Source organism: Mus caroli, chromosome 17, assembly GCF_900094665.2.
Source record: "Mus caroli chromosome 17, CAROLI_EIJ_v1.1, whole genome shotgun sequence".
Classification (NCBI taxonomy): domain Eukaryota; kingdom Metazoa; phylum Chordata; class Mammalia; order Rodentia; family Muridae; genus Mus; species Mus caroli.
Genome location: NC_034586.1, coordinates 62221790 through 62242166, shown reverse-complemented (window position 1 = coordinate 62242166; position 20377 = coordinate 62221790). Strand labels below are relative to the sequence as shown.

At 41.4% G+C, this 20377-nt stretch overlaps 2 protein-coding genes and 1 non-coding gene across 5 annotated transcripts in view; 2 read left to right on the top strand and 1 right to left on the bottom strand.

Moving 5' to 3' along the window:
• The window catches only part of Ndufv2 (NADH:ubiquinone oxidoreductase core subunit V2), a 22655-nt gene extending 7603 nt beyond the window's left edge, over positions 1-15052 (top strand). The window contains exons 2-8 of the mRNA XM_021185709.2: positions 2485-2550; positions 4958-5020; positions 5103-5219; positions 7068-7236; positions 11338-11447; positions 13601-13677; positions 14900-15052. Coding sequence (XP_021041368.1) covers positions 2485-2550; positions 4958-5020; positions 5103-5219; positions 7068-7236; positions 11338-11447; positions 13601-13677; positions 14900-14993 — 696 coding nt within the window. The 3' untranslated portion in view covers positions 14994-15052. The remainder of the gene's footprint in view (positions 1-2484; positions 2551-4957; positions 5021-5102; positions 5220-7067; positions 7237-11337; positions 11448-13600; positions 13678-14899) is intronic.
• Positions 8664-8770, bottom strand: LOC115029816. Its single transcript, XR_003835374.1, has one exon. It is a non-coding gene; the product is annotated as a U6 spliceosomal RNA (small nuclear RNA).
• A 2392-nt stretch (positions 15053-17444) lies between the features above and the next one.
• Positions 17445-20377, top strand: part of Ankrd12 (ankyrin repeat domain 12) — a 102133-nt gene continuing 99200 nt past the window's right edge. The window contains exon 1 of one of the 3 annotated variants that reach the window (XM_021185699.2): positions 17445-17620. The gene's annotated coding sequence lies outside the window, so the exon portion shown is untranslated. Of the gene's footprint in view, positions 17621-18019; positions 18121-20377 lie in introns of those variants that run through there. The other 2 variants (XM_021185702.2, XM_029471306.1) reach the window with 2 other exon arrangements.

The following is a 20377-nucleotide window of genomic DNA, read 5'->3' as shown; positions in this document are numbered from 1 at the left end:
TCCAGGACAGCCAGGGCTACACAGAGAAACCCTGTATTGAAAACAACAACAACAACAACAAAAAATTAAAAAAATAACTTTCCGAAAGCATTACTGTGTTAAATAAATTTACATCAGGCATGGTGGCTCATACCTTTAATCCCAGCACTCGGGAGGCAGAGGCAGGTGGATTTACAAATTAAGTTCCAGGACAGCCAAGGCTCTGTTGCATAGAGAAACCATGTCTTCAACCATCCCCCAACAACCCCCAATAGATATAAATTCTTTGAAGTTTTCCATAAATCATACTAGTTTGCTTCCCTATAAGGCTTGTATGAGTGTTTGCCTAATGCACTAGCAAGCCCATTTCTCCCATGCCCTCAATAAAATGGAATGCTATCTTAAAACAAAAATCCCAAACCAAAACTTTCCCTAATTTAAGCTGGCAGTATTACTTTAAATTTCATGCTTTTAATTGCTAATAAGTTTTTAAATGTTCATGATCGTTACTAATTTTCCTCATTAACTTTATGCACTTAAGGTCTTTTCTGGGTGTTACCCCTTTATCACTAGAAGTAAGACATAGTAGTCTTCAGCATAGACGGTAGACGATGCCGCAGAGAAAGAATGTAAGGGACAGAGCAGAGGAGTCAGAGCTGAGTCTGGAAGGAAGGTGGTGACTCTCAAGCTGTGGTTGATCGTCAAGAAATGAGTATGTAAGGCTCAGAAGGTGAAAAGAGGGATCACTTCCCCTGACCTAAAATTAACCATTATTATGAAATTGTTTTCTCAGTGTTTACTTAAGTAATTCTATGTTATTCAGAAGTTTTCTATATTTTCTTGTGTTCTCAACCAAAATGACCGCAGTGTGTGTTTTCTAAAGTTTAGTGTCATGTTTCACAGCCTTGAATGTGTTGAATTGTTTTTAAAAGTTACATATTCGGGGCCTAGCAAACACAGGAGTGGATGTTCACAGTCAGCTATTGGATGTATCACAGGGCTCCCAATGGAGAAGCTAGAGAAAGTACCCAAGGAGCTAAAGGGATCTGCAACCCTATTGTTGGAACAACATGATGTACTAACCAGAACCCCGGAGCTCTTGTCTCTAGCTGCATATGTATCGAAAGATGGCCTAGTCGGCCATCAATGGAAAGAGAGGCCCATTGGACTTGCAAACTTTATATGCCCCAATATAGGGGAATGCCAGGGCCAAAAGAATGGGAATGGGTGGGTAGGGAAGTGGGGGGCGCTATGGGGGACTTTTGGGATAGCATTGGAAATGTAATTGAGGAAAATATGTAATAAAAATATTAAAAATCAAAAAAAAGTTACATATTTAAAACAAAAGAAGCATAAAGTCATGCTTGTGTATCTACTAGCTGCCTAAGGGCTGCCGGTGGGGGCAGTAAGGGAGAACACAGTTGAGGCAAAGCCCCTCCAGGTCCCTTTCTCTGGTTGTGTACATAAAACTGATAGTTTTGACTACTGTATGCTATTCCTATGTCTGTCACTAGGTTTTCTAGTTAAGGCCACATGAAGAACTGTGGTCTGTGGTAAAGTTAAGCATGTTGTTGGGTCATGTCACTTGCACTTAGTCTCCCTGGTAGCCAGTCCCACGCTTGGATTAACTCAGTGTCCCACCATTTGTGGTTCACAGAATTAAGAACTGGTAGGATTTAGAATACTACTTCATTGTTTAGAGTGGGAGCTCGGCAGTCCAGGAGAGAGGAACAGGAGAACAAAATGACTCCGTCCAGAGCAGTTGCAGCTGCTGAGTCTGCAGGGCACTCCGAGCAGTACAGTGTGTGGCTGGAGCTGCTCAAGTATTTAATAAAGAACTGAAAAGGCTGGCTGGTCTGGTAACGCGTCCTATAATCAGTCCAGCACCAGGAAGGCAGAGGCAAAAAGAAAAAATTAAAAGTCCAGCGTGGGCTACATATCGAGACTCTTTCAAAAAAATTTAGAAGAGTATAATGTGACTATTTGTGCATAGCTGTGACACAAGTGTAGAATAAAAACCTTATCATATTAGGGCCAGGTGTGGTGGAGTAAACCTTTAATCTTGGGAGGTAGAGGCAGGTGGCTTAGTAGAAAATCAGCTTGGTCTACAGGACAATCCAGTAAAGCAGGGCTACACAGTGATACCCTGTCTCAAGCCACAAAACTTTACCATATTAAAAAGCTGGCATCAACTCAGACAAAAGTAAAGACAGCCACTTAATTCTCTGATGGTTCATGCCAGCGAAAGTGCTCATGACACCTGGGCACCTGTGCTCACCTCTGGCTTGGGTTTGGATCAGTTCCTCCACTGACTCCCACAAGTGAGTTAATAATGTGCCTTTATGCATCTATTTCCTGATACTTCTGAGAGAGAAGGGCATAGGATATAGGCCAGCTCCTAAGATCATACTTGATTCCCTTGTTTTAAATTATGACTCTGAAAATATTTCTTCAAGAAATTTTTCTTAAATTTTGTGACTGTTTTTTTAAAAATTTAAACTTTAGGGAAGACATGCAAGGAATTTGCATAAGACAGCAGTGCGCAATGGTGCTGGAGGAGCCTTATTTGTGGTAAGTAACTGGGATTCCTCACAGTGGAAAGACTTGGGGATTTGAGTGAATCCACTGTAATATCATAAACTGTGGGATGTTACCGTAACTCTGTGGCAGAATACTGGCCTAGAGTATGCAGGATCTGGGTGGGTTCTGGGTTCAATCCCTAGTACAAAGAAGCAACTTTAAATACTTGTTTTAGTTTTATGTGTGGGTGTAACTGAGAACATGTATGTACACTATGTATATGCGGGAGCCAGAGAAGGTCGGGTGCTGTTAGATCCTTATGAACTGCAGTTGTAGTCAGCTGTGCGCTGCATGTGGGTGTTGGGAACCAAGCCCGATTGCTTTGCAAGAGCAGTGAGTGCTCTTAACCTCTGAGCCACTTCTCCTGCCTCCCACCCCCCAAAACAAAACCTTAATGCCCGTGTCTTTGACATATATTGATCACCATGGGGATTTAAATATAGCTTGCTAAATTTGTTATAATTCAATGATGTTTGGTCTCAGTTGAACCTCTCAAATATAAACTAAACCTAGGAATTTAGGAGACTCTAGGATTATGAATGTTGGTTACTGTGAGCAGGGCATGATGGAGCATGCCTTTAGTCCCAGCACTTGGGAGGCAAATCTCTGAGCGGTTAAGGCCAGCCTGGTCTGCATAGTGAGTTTTAGGACAGTCAGGGCTCTGTTACACAGAGAAACACTGCCTAGGGGGCTGGTGGGGGGGTGGATTTAGGTTATTGTTTGGTAAAATTGCTATGAGAGCTAATCTGATGGTCAGATTATATGACTGTAATTTGAGAAATCCTTAAAGGGCATTTGTTTGAAACTCAAAAGAGTTTATAGTAATACACTTAGTGCATTACTACATAATAAATATATTATTTTACAAAGCAGTTGGTCTCCATAATTTTGGCTTCACAGTTTTAACACTAGGTGGTATTTAAAATTAGCTTTGGATGCTGCATCTGTTTTTAGTAATTAATTTAGTATTTGATGACAATGGTAGTAAACTTGTATGATGATTTACAGTATATACTTCAAATTATTGTCAAAGCTTCCATTTTCTTCCTGCTTTTGCTTGATACCTTTTTAAAAAGCAAAACTCTGAGAATATCAAGATGTTCTGTTAATATTAAGCTTACTCTGCTCTTTAGAAAGTAATTACGTACTTATTTATGTCTTATTTATGTTGATTATTGCTGGCTGGCCTAGAACTTTCGATATAAACCAGGGTGACCTTGAACTCACAGAGATCTGCTTTCCCAGTGCTGGGATTAAACACACTTTTAATGTTTGGCTTACTCCACTGGGTTTTTGTTTATTTGTTTTTCTTGGTGGTGGTGATTTTTTTTTTTTTTTTTTTTTGAATATAGCTGTGGTTTTAGTTTTTTGCTTCTGATGTTTATTTTTATATAGGGTTTCACATTGTAACCCAGGATGTCTTTGAATTCTTGGCAATCCTCCTGCCTGGGATTCTTGACAAACTAAACCTTCTAAATGTTAGCTTGGCGGTTTCTCTGTGAACACTTGTTTGGGGGAAAGATGTCCTTTTATACCTCTTGAAAGAGTACAAATATGTTGTCCCAGACATCTTGGACAATCAAATTCCTTTGCTTTTGGGTACTGTGCTTGTTAGGAATTCACATTTAGAATTTTTATTTAAAATTGTTGTTGGTATGTATGTCTACCTGGATATGTGCATGTGGTACAGGTACCCTTAGAGGCTGGAAGGGACCACTGGCTACCCTGGAACTGGAGTTACTGGGAGTTATGTGTCCTGATGTGGATGCTGGGAACTGAACTCTGGTTCTCTGCATTAGCAGCAAGCATGGCCCAGCCCACGCCCCCAAACCCAAGATAGGGTTACTTGGTATAATAGAACCCTGGCTGTCCCAGAACTTTCTCTGTAGATCAGGTTATCCTCAGACTCAGAGATCCACATGCCTTTGACTCTAAAATGCTGGGATTAAAGGCATGCATCACCATGTCCAGCAACAGCAAGCATTTTTAAAAAACCTCTAAGCCATCGCTCCAGCCCATATTTAAATTTTGTTTCTTAATTACATACTGCTGTCAATTTGTATTTGATATTTGAATTAGAATATCCCATTCCTAATGAAGCTGGGTAAATATTTTTTGTTTTGAAACCAAAATGTACGCCTTAATATTTTAAGTGTTTGTTTTGAAACTATTCTAAAAAGTTTAGTTCTGCTAACTTTACTTTGGTAAACAGTCAACAAATAAGTATTTTTAGTCATTAATGCTACAAAGATAGACTGATGGGATTAAAGTAGAGATTAAATGAGTAGCAACCGTAAAATGTAATGTATGGGGTAGTATTTCAGTTTTAGAGAAAATGTTGATAATTTTGGAAAAATTTTTTCTCTTTTTAATTTTTTTTTTTTTTTTTTTTGCATAGCATAGAGATACTCCTGAGAATAACCCAGATACTCCATTTGATTTCACACCAGAAAACTATAAGGTATGTTTAATAAACAGCATGGTTGACTTATCAAGTATTCAGTGCTTCCATACATATAAAGCAGGCATTTTTCCTTCTACAGAGGATAGAGGCAATAGTAAAAAACTACCCAGAAGGGCATAAAGCAGCCGCTGTGCTTCCAGTCCTGGATCTCGCCCAAAGGCAGAATGGATGGCTACCTATCTCCGCTATGAACAAGGTATTGAATTCAATTTGTCTCAGGAAAGAGGAGAGATTGTATATGATATCTTTTTTTTTGGCTTTTTGAGACAGGGTTTCTCTGTATAGCCCTGGCTGTCCTGGAACTCACTCTGTAGACCAGGCTGGCCTCGAACTCAGAAATTCACTTGCCTCTGCCTCCCGAGTGCTAGGATCAATGGCGTGCGCCACCACGCCCTGCTTGTATGTGATATCTTAATATAGAGATCATCATGATAACCATTAGTATCAGAGTTTACTTATATATTCATATAATAGATAGATCGGTTGATTGATCTCCTCTTTAGTGTGTTTTTGTAATACAGCTTCCATTCTTGCAGGAAATAGGCACCAATATGAAAGAGGTGTTTTTCTCCCCCCCCCCCCACGCCTTTTGAGGGAAATGCTCACTAATGGAAATATCTCAAATATGTATAATTTAGTATCAAGATGTTTAGGAAATTAATGCAGTAGTGTTTCAACATTAAAATATTAAAATTACAGGGGAAAAATCCCTTATCAAATATAATCTCATAATATCTTTACAGCTTAGGTTCTAGTCTTGAACAAAAATTTGTATCTAATATGTGGCATGTTGTGGCATTTGGTTACATTCAGAACCACCACGTGACCCACTTCAGCCTCCTTATAAACCCTGTTAAGACTCATCGCTCTCCTGTCACGACAGAGTCTGCCCGACAGACACACCTAGCCCAGTCTGTTCTTGAGCTTGTGCCAGTTCTCCTGCCTTAGATGTGAAGATTGTTTCCAAATAGTTTCAGCAGTAATCTATATTTCAGATATACTTACATCCTGTTACTATGATAATTACATTCAATGACAGTACAGCTCACCATTTACAAAGTATGTATGAGAACAGTTCCTTGCTTTCTGCTTGCCCAGCTGGCATGGATACTCACTCCACTGTAGTATGCTCCGCTCATCATTCTCTAAACTAGATTTGGTTATAAATGAAGCCCACTGTTAAGGTGGATTATCACAAAACAGAAACAAAAGACAAACAATGGGAGAACAATGGACGATCTAAAAACTACAAATGCAAATTTTACGTTGTGTTGATTGCTCTATTTGCATATATACTTCCCTAATACTGATCCATGTTACAAAGCTTTATTTAATAATTAAATGCTTAGTTAAATCAGGTTAACACAGGTGGTTAATTTTTCTAGAAACCTTGATGAGAACTGGGTATGTAGCTAAGTGGAAGAGCATTTGCCCAACAACTCCAAAGCCCTGGGTTTAATCCTTAGGACTAAGAAAGAAAAAACAAAAAATAGTATGCTATATAGTGCTTGTGAAAAATGTTTCATTTGAAATTATACTTTCATTTTTAAACTATCTCTCTCTCTCTCTTTTGTTTTTTGTTTTTTGAGACAGGGTTTCTCTGTGTAGCCCTGGCTATTCTGGAACTCACTTTGTAGACCAGGCTGGCCTCGAAGTCAGAAATCCACCTGCCTCTGCCTCCCAAGTGCTGGGATTAAAGGAGTGGGCCACCACTGCCTGGCCGTTTTTAAACTCTTAAAAAATATTTTTAAGAGTTAAGCTTAGTGTGTGATGTGCGTGTGGAGGTCAGAGGACTTCTCTGGTTAGCAAGGTCTTTTACTTACGTGAACCATTTTGCCAGCCCATACTTTTTTTTTTTTTTTTTTAAGGAAAATGTTTTTAGTAATGAAAATATTTAGGTCTCTTGTTGAATAGTAAGGGTATAGAGAAAAATAAAACAAGTAAGAGTGTAAGAGCATTTAGGATACTGTACTGTTTAGAGTTGGATACATTAGCCTCAGGTGATGGGAACACTGCAGTCATTCTTAATATTCTAATATTTCAGGTGGCAGAAGTTTTACAAGTACCTCCAATGAGAGTATATGAAGTAGCAACATTTTATACAATGTATAATCGAAAGCCAGTTGGGAAGTACCATATCCAGGTCTGCACTACTACACCTTGCATGCTGCGAGATTCTGACAGCATATTGGAGACCCTTCAGAGAAAGCTTGGTATGGAATACTTCATTTCTTTCATTAATCCCAACGATAGCCGGGGTGCCTTGGGACACAACCTTAATCCCCCAGCACTTGGGAGGTAGAGACAGGAGGATCTATAAAGTTCCAGGACAGCCAAGGCTATACAGAGAAAGAAAGAAACCCTGCCTTGAGACACCTTTTCCCACCCTCAACCCCAAACAAACAAAGCAAGCTTCATCTCCATACATTTCCCAACTTCCAAACAAAATTATCTTCTAGATCTGATATTTTCTACCTAAAATTTTCAACTTTAATTTTTTTTTTTTTTTTTTNTTTTTGGTTTTTTGAGACAGGGTTTCTCTGTGTAGCCTGGCTGTCCTGGAACTCACTCTGTAAACCAGGCTGGCCTCGAACTCAGAAATTCACCTGCCTCTGCCTCCCAAGTGTTGGGATTAAAGGCGTGTGTCACCACGCCAGGCTCAACTTCAATTTTTCTCACTTGGTTTATACTTACTCAGTACTTAAAAAGATACTATTTGTTTGCTTTTATTTCTTTCTAGTTTGTGTTCATCTAATTCTCAGCCTCAAGTCTGAGCCTTTAATCTATGTTAATCATTAAGAATGTTAGCATATGTCACATAAAAATGACTACATATGGGCAAGAGAGATGGCTCAGGCAAAGAGCATGCATTGGCTTCCCAGAGGACCTGAGTTCCCTTCCTACCCAACATCTATTTAGCAGGAAGTTCACAACCACCGATAATTCCAGCACCAGGTGGAGCAGACAGTTCTTGAGGCACCTGCACTTATGTGCACAAATACACAATTAAAAATAATTTTTAGAGTGTCCATGTACTTTTTTTTTTAAATATATTTAGGTGAATTGTATTGGTCATCTGCAAAACGTGGTTTATTGCTCTTTCTTTTCTTTTTCTTTTTTAAATGTTAAACTTTTTTATTAGATATTTTCATTTACATTTCAAATGCTACCCCTATACCCTCCCCCTCCCCCTGCTCCCCAACCCACCCACTCCCGCTTCCTGGCCCTGGCGTTCCCCTGTACTGGGGCATATGATCTTCACAAGACCAAGGGGCCTCTCCTCCCATTTATGCCCCACTAGGCCATCCTCTGCTACATATGCAACTAGAGACACAAGCTCTGGGGGGTACTGGTTAGTTCATATTGTTGTTCCACCTATAGGGTTGCAGACCCCTTCAGCTCCTTGGGTACTTTCTCTAGCTCCTCCATTGGAGGCCCTGTGTTCCATCCAATAGCTGACAGTGAGCATCCACTTCTATGTTTGCCAGGCGCTGGCTGGCATAGCCTCACAAGAGAGAGCTATGTCAGGGTCCTGTCAGTTAAATCTTGCTGGCATATGCAATAGTGTCTGGGTTTGGTGGTTGTTTATGGGATGGATCCCCAGGTGGGGCAGTCTCTGGATGGTCCTTCCTTCTGTTTCAAATATATGGAACACTTCAAGAATTTGCGCGTCATCCTTGCACAGGGCCCATGCTAATCTTCTCTGTATCGTTCCAATTTTAGTATATGTGCTGCCGAAGCGAGCACGACCATGTACTTTTTTAGAGGAGCCATAGAATAAATAACAACATAGTAGGAATATTTCACAAGGTAAACAGATATAGCTACAGCATATTTATAAAATAAAATGAGTACTTTCAGTACTTTCCATACAAAATCGCCATTGTTTCTGCTGCTTCTCCTCCTTTTTTTTTTTTTTTTTTTTTTGAGACAAGATTTCTCTGTGTAGCCCTGACTGTCCTAGAACTTTCTCTGTAGATCAGACTTCAAACTCAGAGATCTGCCTTCCTTTCCCTTGGAGTACTGGGATTAAACCTATATACCCCTGCCTGCCTGCATTTATTTTTGACCATGAAGTTAAAACATCTTTTAATTTTCCTTCCTGTATTGAAGAAATACAGGCTTCATTCATACTAGAGGCAAGAACACGTACGTAATACTGACTTGCATTCTCAGCCCCAGTTTGTACTTACTTTGAGATAGGGTCTTACTGAGTTGACCAAGCTGTTCTTGCTTGCAGTCCTCTGACTCTCAAATCTTAGCTGGTCTTCGTCATCAGTTGGGAATTTAAAAAAAAAAAAGTCCTTGCATGTCACAAATTCATTTGAGCAATATCAAAGTATATAAGGCTGAAAGATCAGCTGGCTTCCTCTAAGGTATAGATTCTGGTAACTACTTGGTATATAGCTTACAGGCTTTATATCATTTATTATTTAGCATATAAATGTAATATATGTGCTCTTATGTGGTGTAACTTTGGTCTTCATGTGTAGCACAGAGTGTTCTCATTTTTTGCTGTTAAAGACGAGTACTCTGGTAATTTCATATATTCATACTTTTGCATGTTTTTCATGTTGTATATTAAAATCATTTATAAGAAATTGCTGAGTCATGCTTCCTGTATTTTGCCAGTCTCTTCCCTTAAGGATATGAGTATTCATTTTCCTTACCTCCTTAATAATATTTTGAATCTTTGCCAATTTAATGGTGTAACTGTGTTATTAGCAGTCCAATTGGTTACTTTTTTTTAAAAATTGGATATTTTGTTTACATTTCAAATGTTATCCCCTTTCAGTTTCCCCTCTGCAAACCCCCATCCCATCCCCCCTTACCCTGCTTCTATTAGGGAGCTCACCCACCCACTCCCACCTCATCACCCTAGCATTCCTCTATACTGGGGCATCAGCCTTCACAAGACCAAAGGACTCCCCTCCCGTTGATGCCAGATAAGGCCTCTTCAGCTCCTTCAGTCCTTCCCCTAACTCCTCCATTGGGGTCCCTGTGCTCAGTTGGTTGGCTGCCAGCATCCGCATCTGTATTGGTCAGGATCTGGCAGAGCCTCTCAGGAGACAGCTGTTATCAGGCTCCTGTCAGCATGGTTACTTCTTATTTTAATTTTTTTTTTGTTGTGTACTGTACCCTTGGTGGCCAGAAGGGGGTGTTAGATCCCCTGGGACTGGACTTAGAGATGTTTGTGACCCACAACTGTTTGGGTGCTGGGAACCAAACCCAATCCTTTACGAGGACACCCAGTGAATCACTGAGAAGCCTCCACCCACCCCACCCAAACTTTTTTTTTTTTTTTTGAAGCTTGAGAACTTTTTATTTTGGTTTTTCGAGACAGGGTTTCTCTGTATAGCCCTGGCTGTCCCGGAACATACTTTGTAGACCAGGCTGGCCTTGAACTCAGAAATCTGCCTGCCTCTGCCTTCCGAGTGCTGGGATTAAAGGCATGCGCCAACACGCCCGGCTTTGAGAACAATTTTATTAGTTTAAAAGAAAAGCCTCAATGCAGGCAAACTATAAATATCCACTGCTGCCTGTAGGAGTGAGACAGAGAAAAGGTAGAGCCATGTTGTTTGAGGTAGGCTGGAGGTCAGCCATGTGGCAGACAAGCAGCTAGGTGGTATGGGCAGCAAGTTCAGTCTTAGCACAGAGTGAATGAAAACTGTGAGCACTGGCCTCTGGGTTTTTATTGATTTTAAAGGAACAAGCTTACTCAAGAAATAGCTTGAAGCTAGGCAATGGCTTTTGCCTGTAATCCCAGACTTCTGGACCTTAAGCCAGGAGGGTTGTCATGAGTTAAGAGGCCAGGACTGAGCTTCAGTGTGAGACCCTATCTCCAAAACAAAACAACAAAACCTAAAAGACAAAAAAAAATCAAGATGAGTATTATGTTGTTATCATTATGTTTATTTTTTGAGACCAGATCTCTCAATATATAGTCCAGGCTACCGTTGAACTTGAATCCTGTTTCTGCTTTCCAAGTGTTGAGATTACACGTGTATACCATTATGCTTGGCTCTTTACTTTTTTTTTTTTTTTTTCTTTTGGTTTTTCTCTGTGAAGCCCTGGCTGCCCTAGAACTTGCTCTGTAGACCAGGCTGGCCTCGAACTCAGAAATCCACCTGCCTATGTCTCCCAAGCGCTGGGATCAAAGGTGTGCGCCACCACTGCCTGGAGGCTCTTTACATTTTTACAGAAATTTAATGCATGCCAGTACTCCTATATACCTCTATAACATATTGTTGATATTGTCATTTTTATTAAACAATATTACTTTTATGCTATAACTTACTTCTTTTAATTTTTAGGAATAAAGGTTGGAGAGACTACACCTGACAAACTTTTCACTCTTGTAGAAGTGGAATGTTTAGGGGCCTGTGTAAATGCACCGATGGTTCAAATAAATGACAACTACTATGTGAGTATCCATCCAACTTGATAGAAGCTAAAGTTCTGAAGGATCCTATTTAGGATATTTTATTTCATGTTCAGATATTGGTTCTTGAGATACTCATTTAGAAGAAAAAACTACTAGTAGTATAAGTATCTAGATGGTTTTAAAAGAATTATCTTTAAAAATTTCTCATTTTTCTACCGGATATAAATTTGAGTTTTAATTATGGCAAATTTAGTCATTCACATAAAGTAGAAACGAAATAGCAACACTTTAGAGCAATTAGATAATATTGTCATTATCATTATTTGCAGAAGAAATTATACATATAAACACCTCATCTTTTTCTCTCTAGATAGTATCATAAACTTAGTGTGTATTCTTTTTACAGTTTTAAAGTTTTTTTTAGTCTGTATCTATAGTAATATGTCATTGTTTGCTTTAAGTTTTTTATATAGATGAAATATATAACCTACCTCTACTGCTTTATCTGTATCTTGAAAGGTTTGTTTTATCTTTGACCTGTAAATTTTCTGGAGGTATTCTTAATATCCAAATATGTGGAGTTTAAGCATTTTAAATTACTTGCTGCCCCTATTATATCATGATTTTCTTTCTTTCTTTTTTTTTTTTGGTTTCTGTTTGTTTGTTTGTTTGTTTGTTTGTTTGTTTCCCAAGACAGAGTTTCTCTGTATAGCCCTGGCTGTCCTGGAACTCACTTTGTAGACCAGGCTGGTCTGGAACTTAGAAATCCGCCTGCTTCTGCCTCCCGAGTGCTGGGATTAAAGGAGTGGGCCCCCACGCCCAGCTCATATATCATGGTTTTCAATTATGATTTTCTTAGAAAATAGTTTATGGAGATTCTTTGAGGTCTTTGCTGAAGATAGTATTTTCAAGAACAGACTTTCTTCTCTCCTACTCCTAGAGATACTATTCACACCCCTAAAGGCTCATCTCTTTATACCTTTTACTTAACCCATTCTGCAGTGACATGGCTCCAGCCTAGAAATTTTCTTTGCAGGACAGTTTACTTTCTAGTTCATCTTTGTATTTAATGTATGGATTTTTTTGATATTAACTGTGGTTTGGTTAGTCTCTTATGAAGACTTCTTTTGTGCTGATCTGGAGTCCTGCTCCAGCCCTTCTTGGGTATTGAAAAGTTAGAGAGAAGTTTGTTTGGTGTTTCTTGTTGAAATTTCTTTTGAGGGTTGTTTTCCTTTGTTTTTGCCTCTGTTATGTACATCTCAAACAGGAATTAGTCAGGGCTTTATAAGAAGCATCAATTTTGATATAGTAGCCCACAGGCCTTGGTGTCTAAGAGATTTTCCCCCTTTTTTTCAATTAGTAGTTAGAGCTTGATTCAGGATAGTAGGCCTGTAGTTATCAGGCACAACAGTGGTTATCAGGGGACAGGTAATATCACTCTGTGGCCCACAGTGCCTTTCCAGGTTAGCATTTGTTTTATTCTTTGGTGTTTCCCTATTTTATATTTTCTTATTGCTGTGAAGAGAAACCATGACATGGCAACTCATAAAAAAGAAAACACAATTGGGGCCTCCTTATGTTATGGTTTCAGAGGTTTAGTTCATTATCATCATGAAAGGAAGCATGGCAGTGGCATGGTGCTGGAGAAGTAGTTGAAGCTACATCCTGATCTGTAGGTAGTAAGAGAGACACTAAGCTTGGCACTGTCAGTGACACACTTCCTTCAGCAAGCCTACGCCTCCTAATCCTTTCAACTAGTTCCACTCGAAGGTCAATGAGCATTCAAGTAGAGGAGTCTAGGGAGGGCCACTCTTACTCAAACTAAGTCTTCTTCAAAACAAGTTCAGATTGAGTTACCAATAAAGGAACTTGGATGACTCCTCTAAGGTACTAGTGAGGCCAGAATTAAAACACAGAAATACACTTAGTTTTTCCCTTTTCAGCTCAGTTCTTAATATATATTGCATTATATATTGGAATTATTCAGTTATAGATATCTTGGTAAGTAATAAATGAATTAATTGTAAGGACTTACAGATTTTTTTTTTTTTTTTTTTTTTTTTTTTTTTTTTTTGTGACAGGGTTTCTCTGTATAGCCCTGGCTGTCCTGGAACTCACTTTGTAGACCACAGATTTTTTTTTTTTTTTTTTTTTTTAACAGCAATTCGTTAATGTCTTCAATTTTTCTCTAGGAGGATCTGACACCCAAGGATATTGAAGAGATTATTGATGAACTCAAAGCTGGAAAAGTTCCAAAACCAGGGCCAAGGTATACTTTCATTTATATATATATAAACTGATGGCATAACCTACACTGAACTCATCTTTCACAGCAGCTGGGTTTTAAGAGTTTTACTCATTCATAGGAGATAACTGGAAGTTTGCATATCTAAAGTTCTCATCTAAAGCAAGTTTTTTTTTTTTTTTTTTGTAAAAATCCATAAAATAAGGCTGGGGAAATGGTTCAGTGTTCTGTCCATGCAGGCCTTAGGATTGGACCGGGAATCCTGTGAGCAAAGTAGCTGGGCAGCCTAACTAAACCAGCAAGTTCACAGTTCAGTGTGATGCAGAGCATAAGGTAGAGAGAGAGTGATAGAGACAGACATCTAACGCTGACTTTGTTCCCCCATGTGCACATACATACATCACACAAAACCACACGTGCAAACATGCCTACATACATCTCATACATAGATGGAAAAAATTTTGTAAGATAATTATCTGTGATCTACCAGAATATTTATACTGAAAGAGAATCTCCTTGAAATAGAAATTGCTTAAAAATTCATGTTACTATGAAGATTGATCTGAAATTAGCCTTCCTCTTATTCCCACCTAGAGATCCATTTTCCCTTTCAATCAATACAACATTACTTAAAACATGTTTTAAATTTTGATCGTGTATAATGTATATGTGGAGGTCAGAAGGCAGCTTTGTGGAGTTGCTTCTCTCCTTACGCCTGTACAGGTTTCAGGTTTTGAACTTGGGTTGCTGTCCTTATCAACAATCACTTTTTCCTACAGACCCATGTCATTGACCCCAGACAAGATGATCTTTAATTATTACCTTTCTTGCATTCTCCCTATCTTTTTGTCCTATTTAATATCACAGATCTTTAATTAGTTTTCCTTATGTGCCGTAGTTTGGTCTCCATGGGATTTCTAGTTGGCTTGTGAATTCACAGTGATACTTCAAACTAACTGTAGTACAGTCAGTCATATGTCACATAACCAGCAATAGACAACAGACACAATGATAGTCCCATAAAGTTACATTAAAGCTGAAAGTGCCTGTTAATATTATTTAGATACAAGGTCTTACGATAGCCCTGGCTAGTGTGGCACTCACTATAAAGACCAGGTTAGCAACCCAAAGAGCTCTGCCTGCCTTTGCCTCTGGAGTGCTGGCTGGGATTAAAGGTGGCCAGTTCTTTACAGTAAAATTTTACATATGTTAATCACTAATAATCATTACTTGCTTTTCTTTTCAGGAGTGGCCGCTTCTGTTGTGAGCCAGCTGGAGGCCTTACTTCTTTGACTGAACCACCCAAAGGACCTGGCTTTGGTGTGCAAGCAGGCCTTTAACTTTTATTCAACTGTAAAAAATGTCACTGGAGAAATAAAATATGAACTTCCCTACATAAGCTTTATACTATTTGCTGACTCCCACCTGTACATCTTGGTAGTAATCTAGTAACTTGCAGCTGTTAAATATTATGTCAAAACAACAGAACCACTATCTTGGTCTACCTGTGAAGACCTAGCATTATAACATAATCAAGTTAAGAATTACTTTAGTGTTGCCCATTCATAGTGCCATGTCATTTTTATCAGTAGTAGGTTATTGTGAAGTAAAAGTTTTGCAAAACTTAAAATACATTTTTCCTTTGTATCTTTAGACACAGCCAAATTGTTAAATTTTTTATAAGCTTTATGTCAATATTCCCTTTAAGCATTTTAACATTTAAGAGCAGATAGTTGTTACTGAAGTTTCTGACTGGTAAGACCCCCCCTACCAGTACTAAGGGTAAGAGAATTTTCTCTAAAGGTATTCCATTTATGTTTGCTATCTCATTCTGTAGCCCTGCTTATATGTTTACCAGGCTGGCCTTCAACTTTGGGTAGTTTTGCTTCTGCCTCCCAAGTTCTGGGATTATGGTAAAAGCATTATTTATAAAAAGAAAAGTTAAAATAATTTGATATTTCTTTAGCTATATTTATTTATTTCGATACAGGATCTCACTTTGTAGATCAGGCTGGACTAGAACTCAGAGATCTAGTGAAGATATTCAAAGCCACCACACTTGACCTTTAGCTATGTTTTTGTTTTTGTCGTTTGAGGCATGGTTTGGCCATCTTTGGCTATATTTTTAACACTGGAAGCACCTAAGAACTAACTGGTGGAGTTGGTGGGCTGGACAATGTGTTTGTATGAGTAAAACTGATACATTCAACTCAAGAAAGGAGGTAATAGTGCACTGCTTCTGAAAATGCAGAATAGAAATAGTCTTAATTCCTAGAACAATCAGACTGCTTCAGGATTTACCAGTCAGTGACCCTACCGGGGCCTCATTATAGTAGTAGGCACTCAGGAGGCAGAGGCAGGTGAACTCTTGAGAGTTTGAAATCAGCCGGTTCTATGTATGGAAGTCCACACCAGACAGAACTAATTAATGAGACTGCCTTTATTTTAAAGCTAGATTTGATTTATATTATGTGGATTAGTGTTTTGCCTGTGTTCGTGGTGTGCACCAAAGCCAGAAGAGAGCAGTGGACACCCAGGAACTGAAGTTACATACGGTTTTGAGTGGTCTTGTGGGTGTTGGGAACAACTGAATCCAGGTACTCAACCAGTGCTTTTAACCCCAGAGCCATCTCTCCAGCTCTGCCTATAAAAACACACTAACTGGTTGTGAGTGCTTATGATTTAGGGCCTAAGGTAGGTCTTTAAAGTTAAGTTTTTACCAGAAATATAGCTCTCTCTCTACACCACTGTTGGGTACTTGGTTGGCATGAGCAAGGGCAGAGCTTCAGTCCCCAGTTCACACATATACAGAGTTCTCTAGAAGACTGCTCATACTGAAACGTTTTTTATAAGTGAGAACATGGAAGACAATCTATCCTGATTTTTTTTTTAATGAAGGTTTATGTTCCTGTCAAGTCCAAAACTCACATCAGAATTTACAGCTTATTATTGATAGGACTGTCTTAAACTCACTACGGTACTAACGGATACTGAAGGAGGCCACAGTTAACGACGAGGGAGAAGATGGTTTCCTGTGGAGTATGTAACTTCTTAGGGTGGTTAAAGCACAACGGTTGCAGGCTAACCACTGTAGATTAAAGTATTCAGAAGGAAGTCTGAGGACAAGCTGCTGCGATGGTAAAATTTCCTCACACGCCCTATGAGACTTAGTACCACACGAACAAATATAGTGAAATTTCTGCTCAGAAAGGTCACAGGATCTCAAGGCTAGAACTGAGCTTAACGATGCGTTCTTTGCAACCAGTGCTTAGAGCCGTGCTTTGGGGACAGGGTGCGTCTGGCTGGGACATCCCTCGGCCCGCGCCGCACGAAGCGGCTCACAGACACGCAACCCGGACCTGCCCCACAGTGCTGCGGTGCCCTCCCTCCCGCCCGCACGACCACCGCTAACAAAACCCTCCCGGTTTCCGGCTGGTCTTGCCGTCCCAACTCAAACCCTGCAAAAATATGTGCGTTTCCTCCGCCGGGCGCCAGCACCTATGCCGCCTTTTGCACATCTCCGGTGGTGGTGGCTGCGCGTGAGGAGCGCCCCGGCCGACGGCTCGAGGGCTGCTCCGACTCCCACGCGGCTCCAGGACTTCCGGCCCCCTCCGCCCCGCTCCGCTCCGCGCCTCAAGAACGCCACCCGCCGCCGCGCGCTCCGCTCCTCCGGGGAGCCCAGGGACGGGCGCGTCGGGGGCGGGGCACGGCGGTCACGCCGCCCGTCCCGTGCCTGCAGGAGTCACGTGTCCGTCCGGGTCACGTGCTCGCGCCGCAGCCAATCGCGGAGAACGCTGTCCAGGAGCAAGGAGGCTGTGGTGAGAGACCGACCAAGACCGGAGATGTTTTTAAGCCTGGCCCCGGCGGCGTCAGGGGCTGTTGCAGCGGCGACGGAGACACCGGCAGTGGCGGCCACCCGGAGGTCCTCGTTCAAGGGGTGAACCCTTCTGCGCCCGCCGAGCCTCGGGTCTGTGCGGGCCAGGGGGGCGTGGCGACCAGAGGGGAGGAAGGAGGGCGCGGTTTCGAGTCTGTCCCGGGTACCAGGGAGGAGACCCTCAGCCCTCAGTCCGGTGCCCCGTCTCCTCCCCGGAGCCAGGTAGGGGGGTTGCGCCTCTGCCAGCCGCGCCCAGCCGTGTGCCACGCGCCACTCGGCCCAGCCCAGCCCGCGGCGCGGCCGGCCGGACCGTGACAGGCCGTTGGTGGCCGCCCCGCCCGGCATCCTGACGGGTCGCGGCGCAGGTGGGGCCGCCGCTGGGCGACGCTCGGGCGGCGGCTAGCGCGAGCGCCTTGGCCGCCGCTTACCGGAACATGGCGCGGCCGGGAGGGCGCCGCCAGCGCACCGGGACGGACGGCATCGCGGGGGCGCGCCGTGCCGCCGCGCGCTCCCGGTGCCAGCGGCGCTGCGTGCGCGGTTGTCGGAGACTCGGTGCGGGCCGGGGCGTAGGAGGCGCGATGGTCCCGGGAGAGGTGCGTGAAAGCGAAAGAGCTGCGGCTCGCCGGAGCCAGTTCTGTCCTAAATGCCAGTGCGACCTGCCCTTGCCGCGTTGAGCGATCAGGTCTAGTTTGTGCCAGTTCCGATTGGAATGATGTTCAGAGACCCTTAGAGCGTATTGGAATCTTAGATCTGGTTTTTGGAGAGTAATATGGGGATGACGCATCCTTCAGGATCCAGGCGTTGAATAAAAACGCTGTACAAAGAGGTCACCGAAGCCCAGCTGACAGCTGTTTTAATAATTACAGCGAGAATAGTTGAGGATGGAAACGAACAGTATTGCACTAGTTGAGTACATCGGAAACATTTGAAGCAGTGTGGTTGTAGGGACTGTAATTTCCGCTGGACACCCCTTGAACTGGGGCGAAGTATGTTGCAAATCCGGCGATCAGTGACGCTCAGGGATTATCGTTAATTCTGTGGTTGAGACGAACCTGCATTCTCAGCCATGTGTTTCTTCTTATTTTAAAATGGCCTGAGTCAATTATAAAGAAAGATGAACTATCACAGTAAGTCATCTGTTCATTAAAAACATATGCCCAAGTAGGCCTTTAAAAATCTTGCTTACTGATCTTTTTTTCATTTTCTTCAAGCGTTACACAAAGGCTTTCCTGGAGATTAACTTAGAACTGCCAAAATGTGCTCTCTTGATGCCAAATGGTTTAAAAGCAAAAATTAGTTAGAATCACCAATGTGACAATGAAGACATTGTTGTAGTTCCCTTAAAAACGTTTCAGTTTGACATTTAATATTTTAATACATTTTGTTTACATGGTGAATGTGGAGGGCAGATGACAACTTCTTAGGAGTTGGGGTTCTCGCCTTTCACTGTGTGGGCTCCAGGCAGGCACTTAGGCTTGGTGGTTTGCACCTCTATGCGCTGAGCCATCTTGACCTCCTTCAGTTAACCTCCTGAGAGCGCTTTCATTTGGATTAAAAGCAAAAAATGTATGAAAGCAAAAATGTATGAAAGCATGTAATGCTTCGCCCTGGGTTTATAGATGCAGAGAGAAAGGCTTTACTACCTAAGAATCTGTTATAGTCGATAGAAGTACTAATCGAATTTCTAACGCTCTCCAAGACAGCTTGGCCCAGGACAAACCTAGTTGTTCAACGTATGTGTTCTGTTTTAGAGACTGGCAAAGTTCTCTGGAAATGAAACCAGGGGTTTAAGTGTATTTCTGGAAGGAATATTAGAATTAAAAGTTGGAAGCTGTTCTCAATTTGTTACAGTTTGTGTGTTAACATAATGTATGGACTAAGGGCCTCTGAGACAGTGGTGATGTCTGGGTGGGCACCCTATGATGTGTATTGGAAAAAGAGTTAACAGAGCAACACTGAAAGAACTCGGGTGCTGAAGATGTTCTGTAGTTTCGGTATTGGCTCTTTAATATCCAGAAAAAAGAAAACCCAATGGTTGGACTTTATGTGGTGACAGTTGGAATATGTGGGGAATGAAGCTGCTTTTTATCCAGATGACAGTGTTGTGGAAGTGTAACTTGGGCGGAAACCCTGAATTTCATCCCGGACATTGCATGGACCAGGCTTGATAGTTCACACGTGTAGTGTCTGTAAACCCAGCACTCAGGAAGTGGAAGTAGGAGGATCAATTCAAGGTTGGGTTAGAGAGATGGCAGTCGCTCAAGCTTAAAAGCATGAAAACGTTAGTTTAGATGCCCAGCATCTGTGTAAAAGCTGGGAGCTGGGAGCTGAGCTCCTTGCACAGAGGCAAGGAGAATCTCTGGGGCTTGCTGGCCAGCCAGTCTAGCCAAATTGTCGGGCTCCAGGTTAAGTGAAAGATCCTGTCTCAAAAAATAACGTGGAAAGCAATCAAAGAAGACGTTGACAGTGGCCTAACATATATCACACACATGCATCTGTGTGCATGTGTATACACAAACACCCACCACTACACGCAAAATAGTTTATGCTACATGGTGGGTTCTAGGCCAGCCTGAGATACATCCAACTTTCAAAAAAAAAAGTCACTATCTTAATGCCTTCTTCCTCCATAGAAGTTACTGGAAATGTGCTTGATAGTTTCTCAGTTTCTTGATAGTTTTTGGCTGCAGAGATGCTAGTCAGTTGTGGTATTTGAAAAGGATTATTATTTTTTTAACTGAGGTTTTCCTTTAGCTTATTCATAGTTAATTTTTATTAATTTTTTTGAGGCAGGGTCTCTCCCAGATCAGCTTCAAATTCATAGTATAGTTCAGAATGCCCTTGAACTTG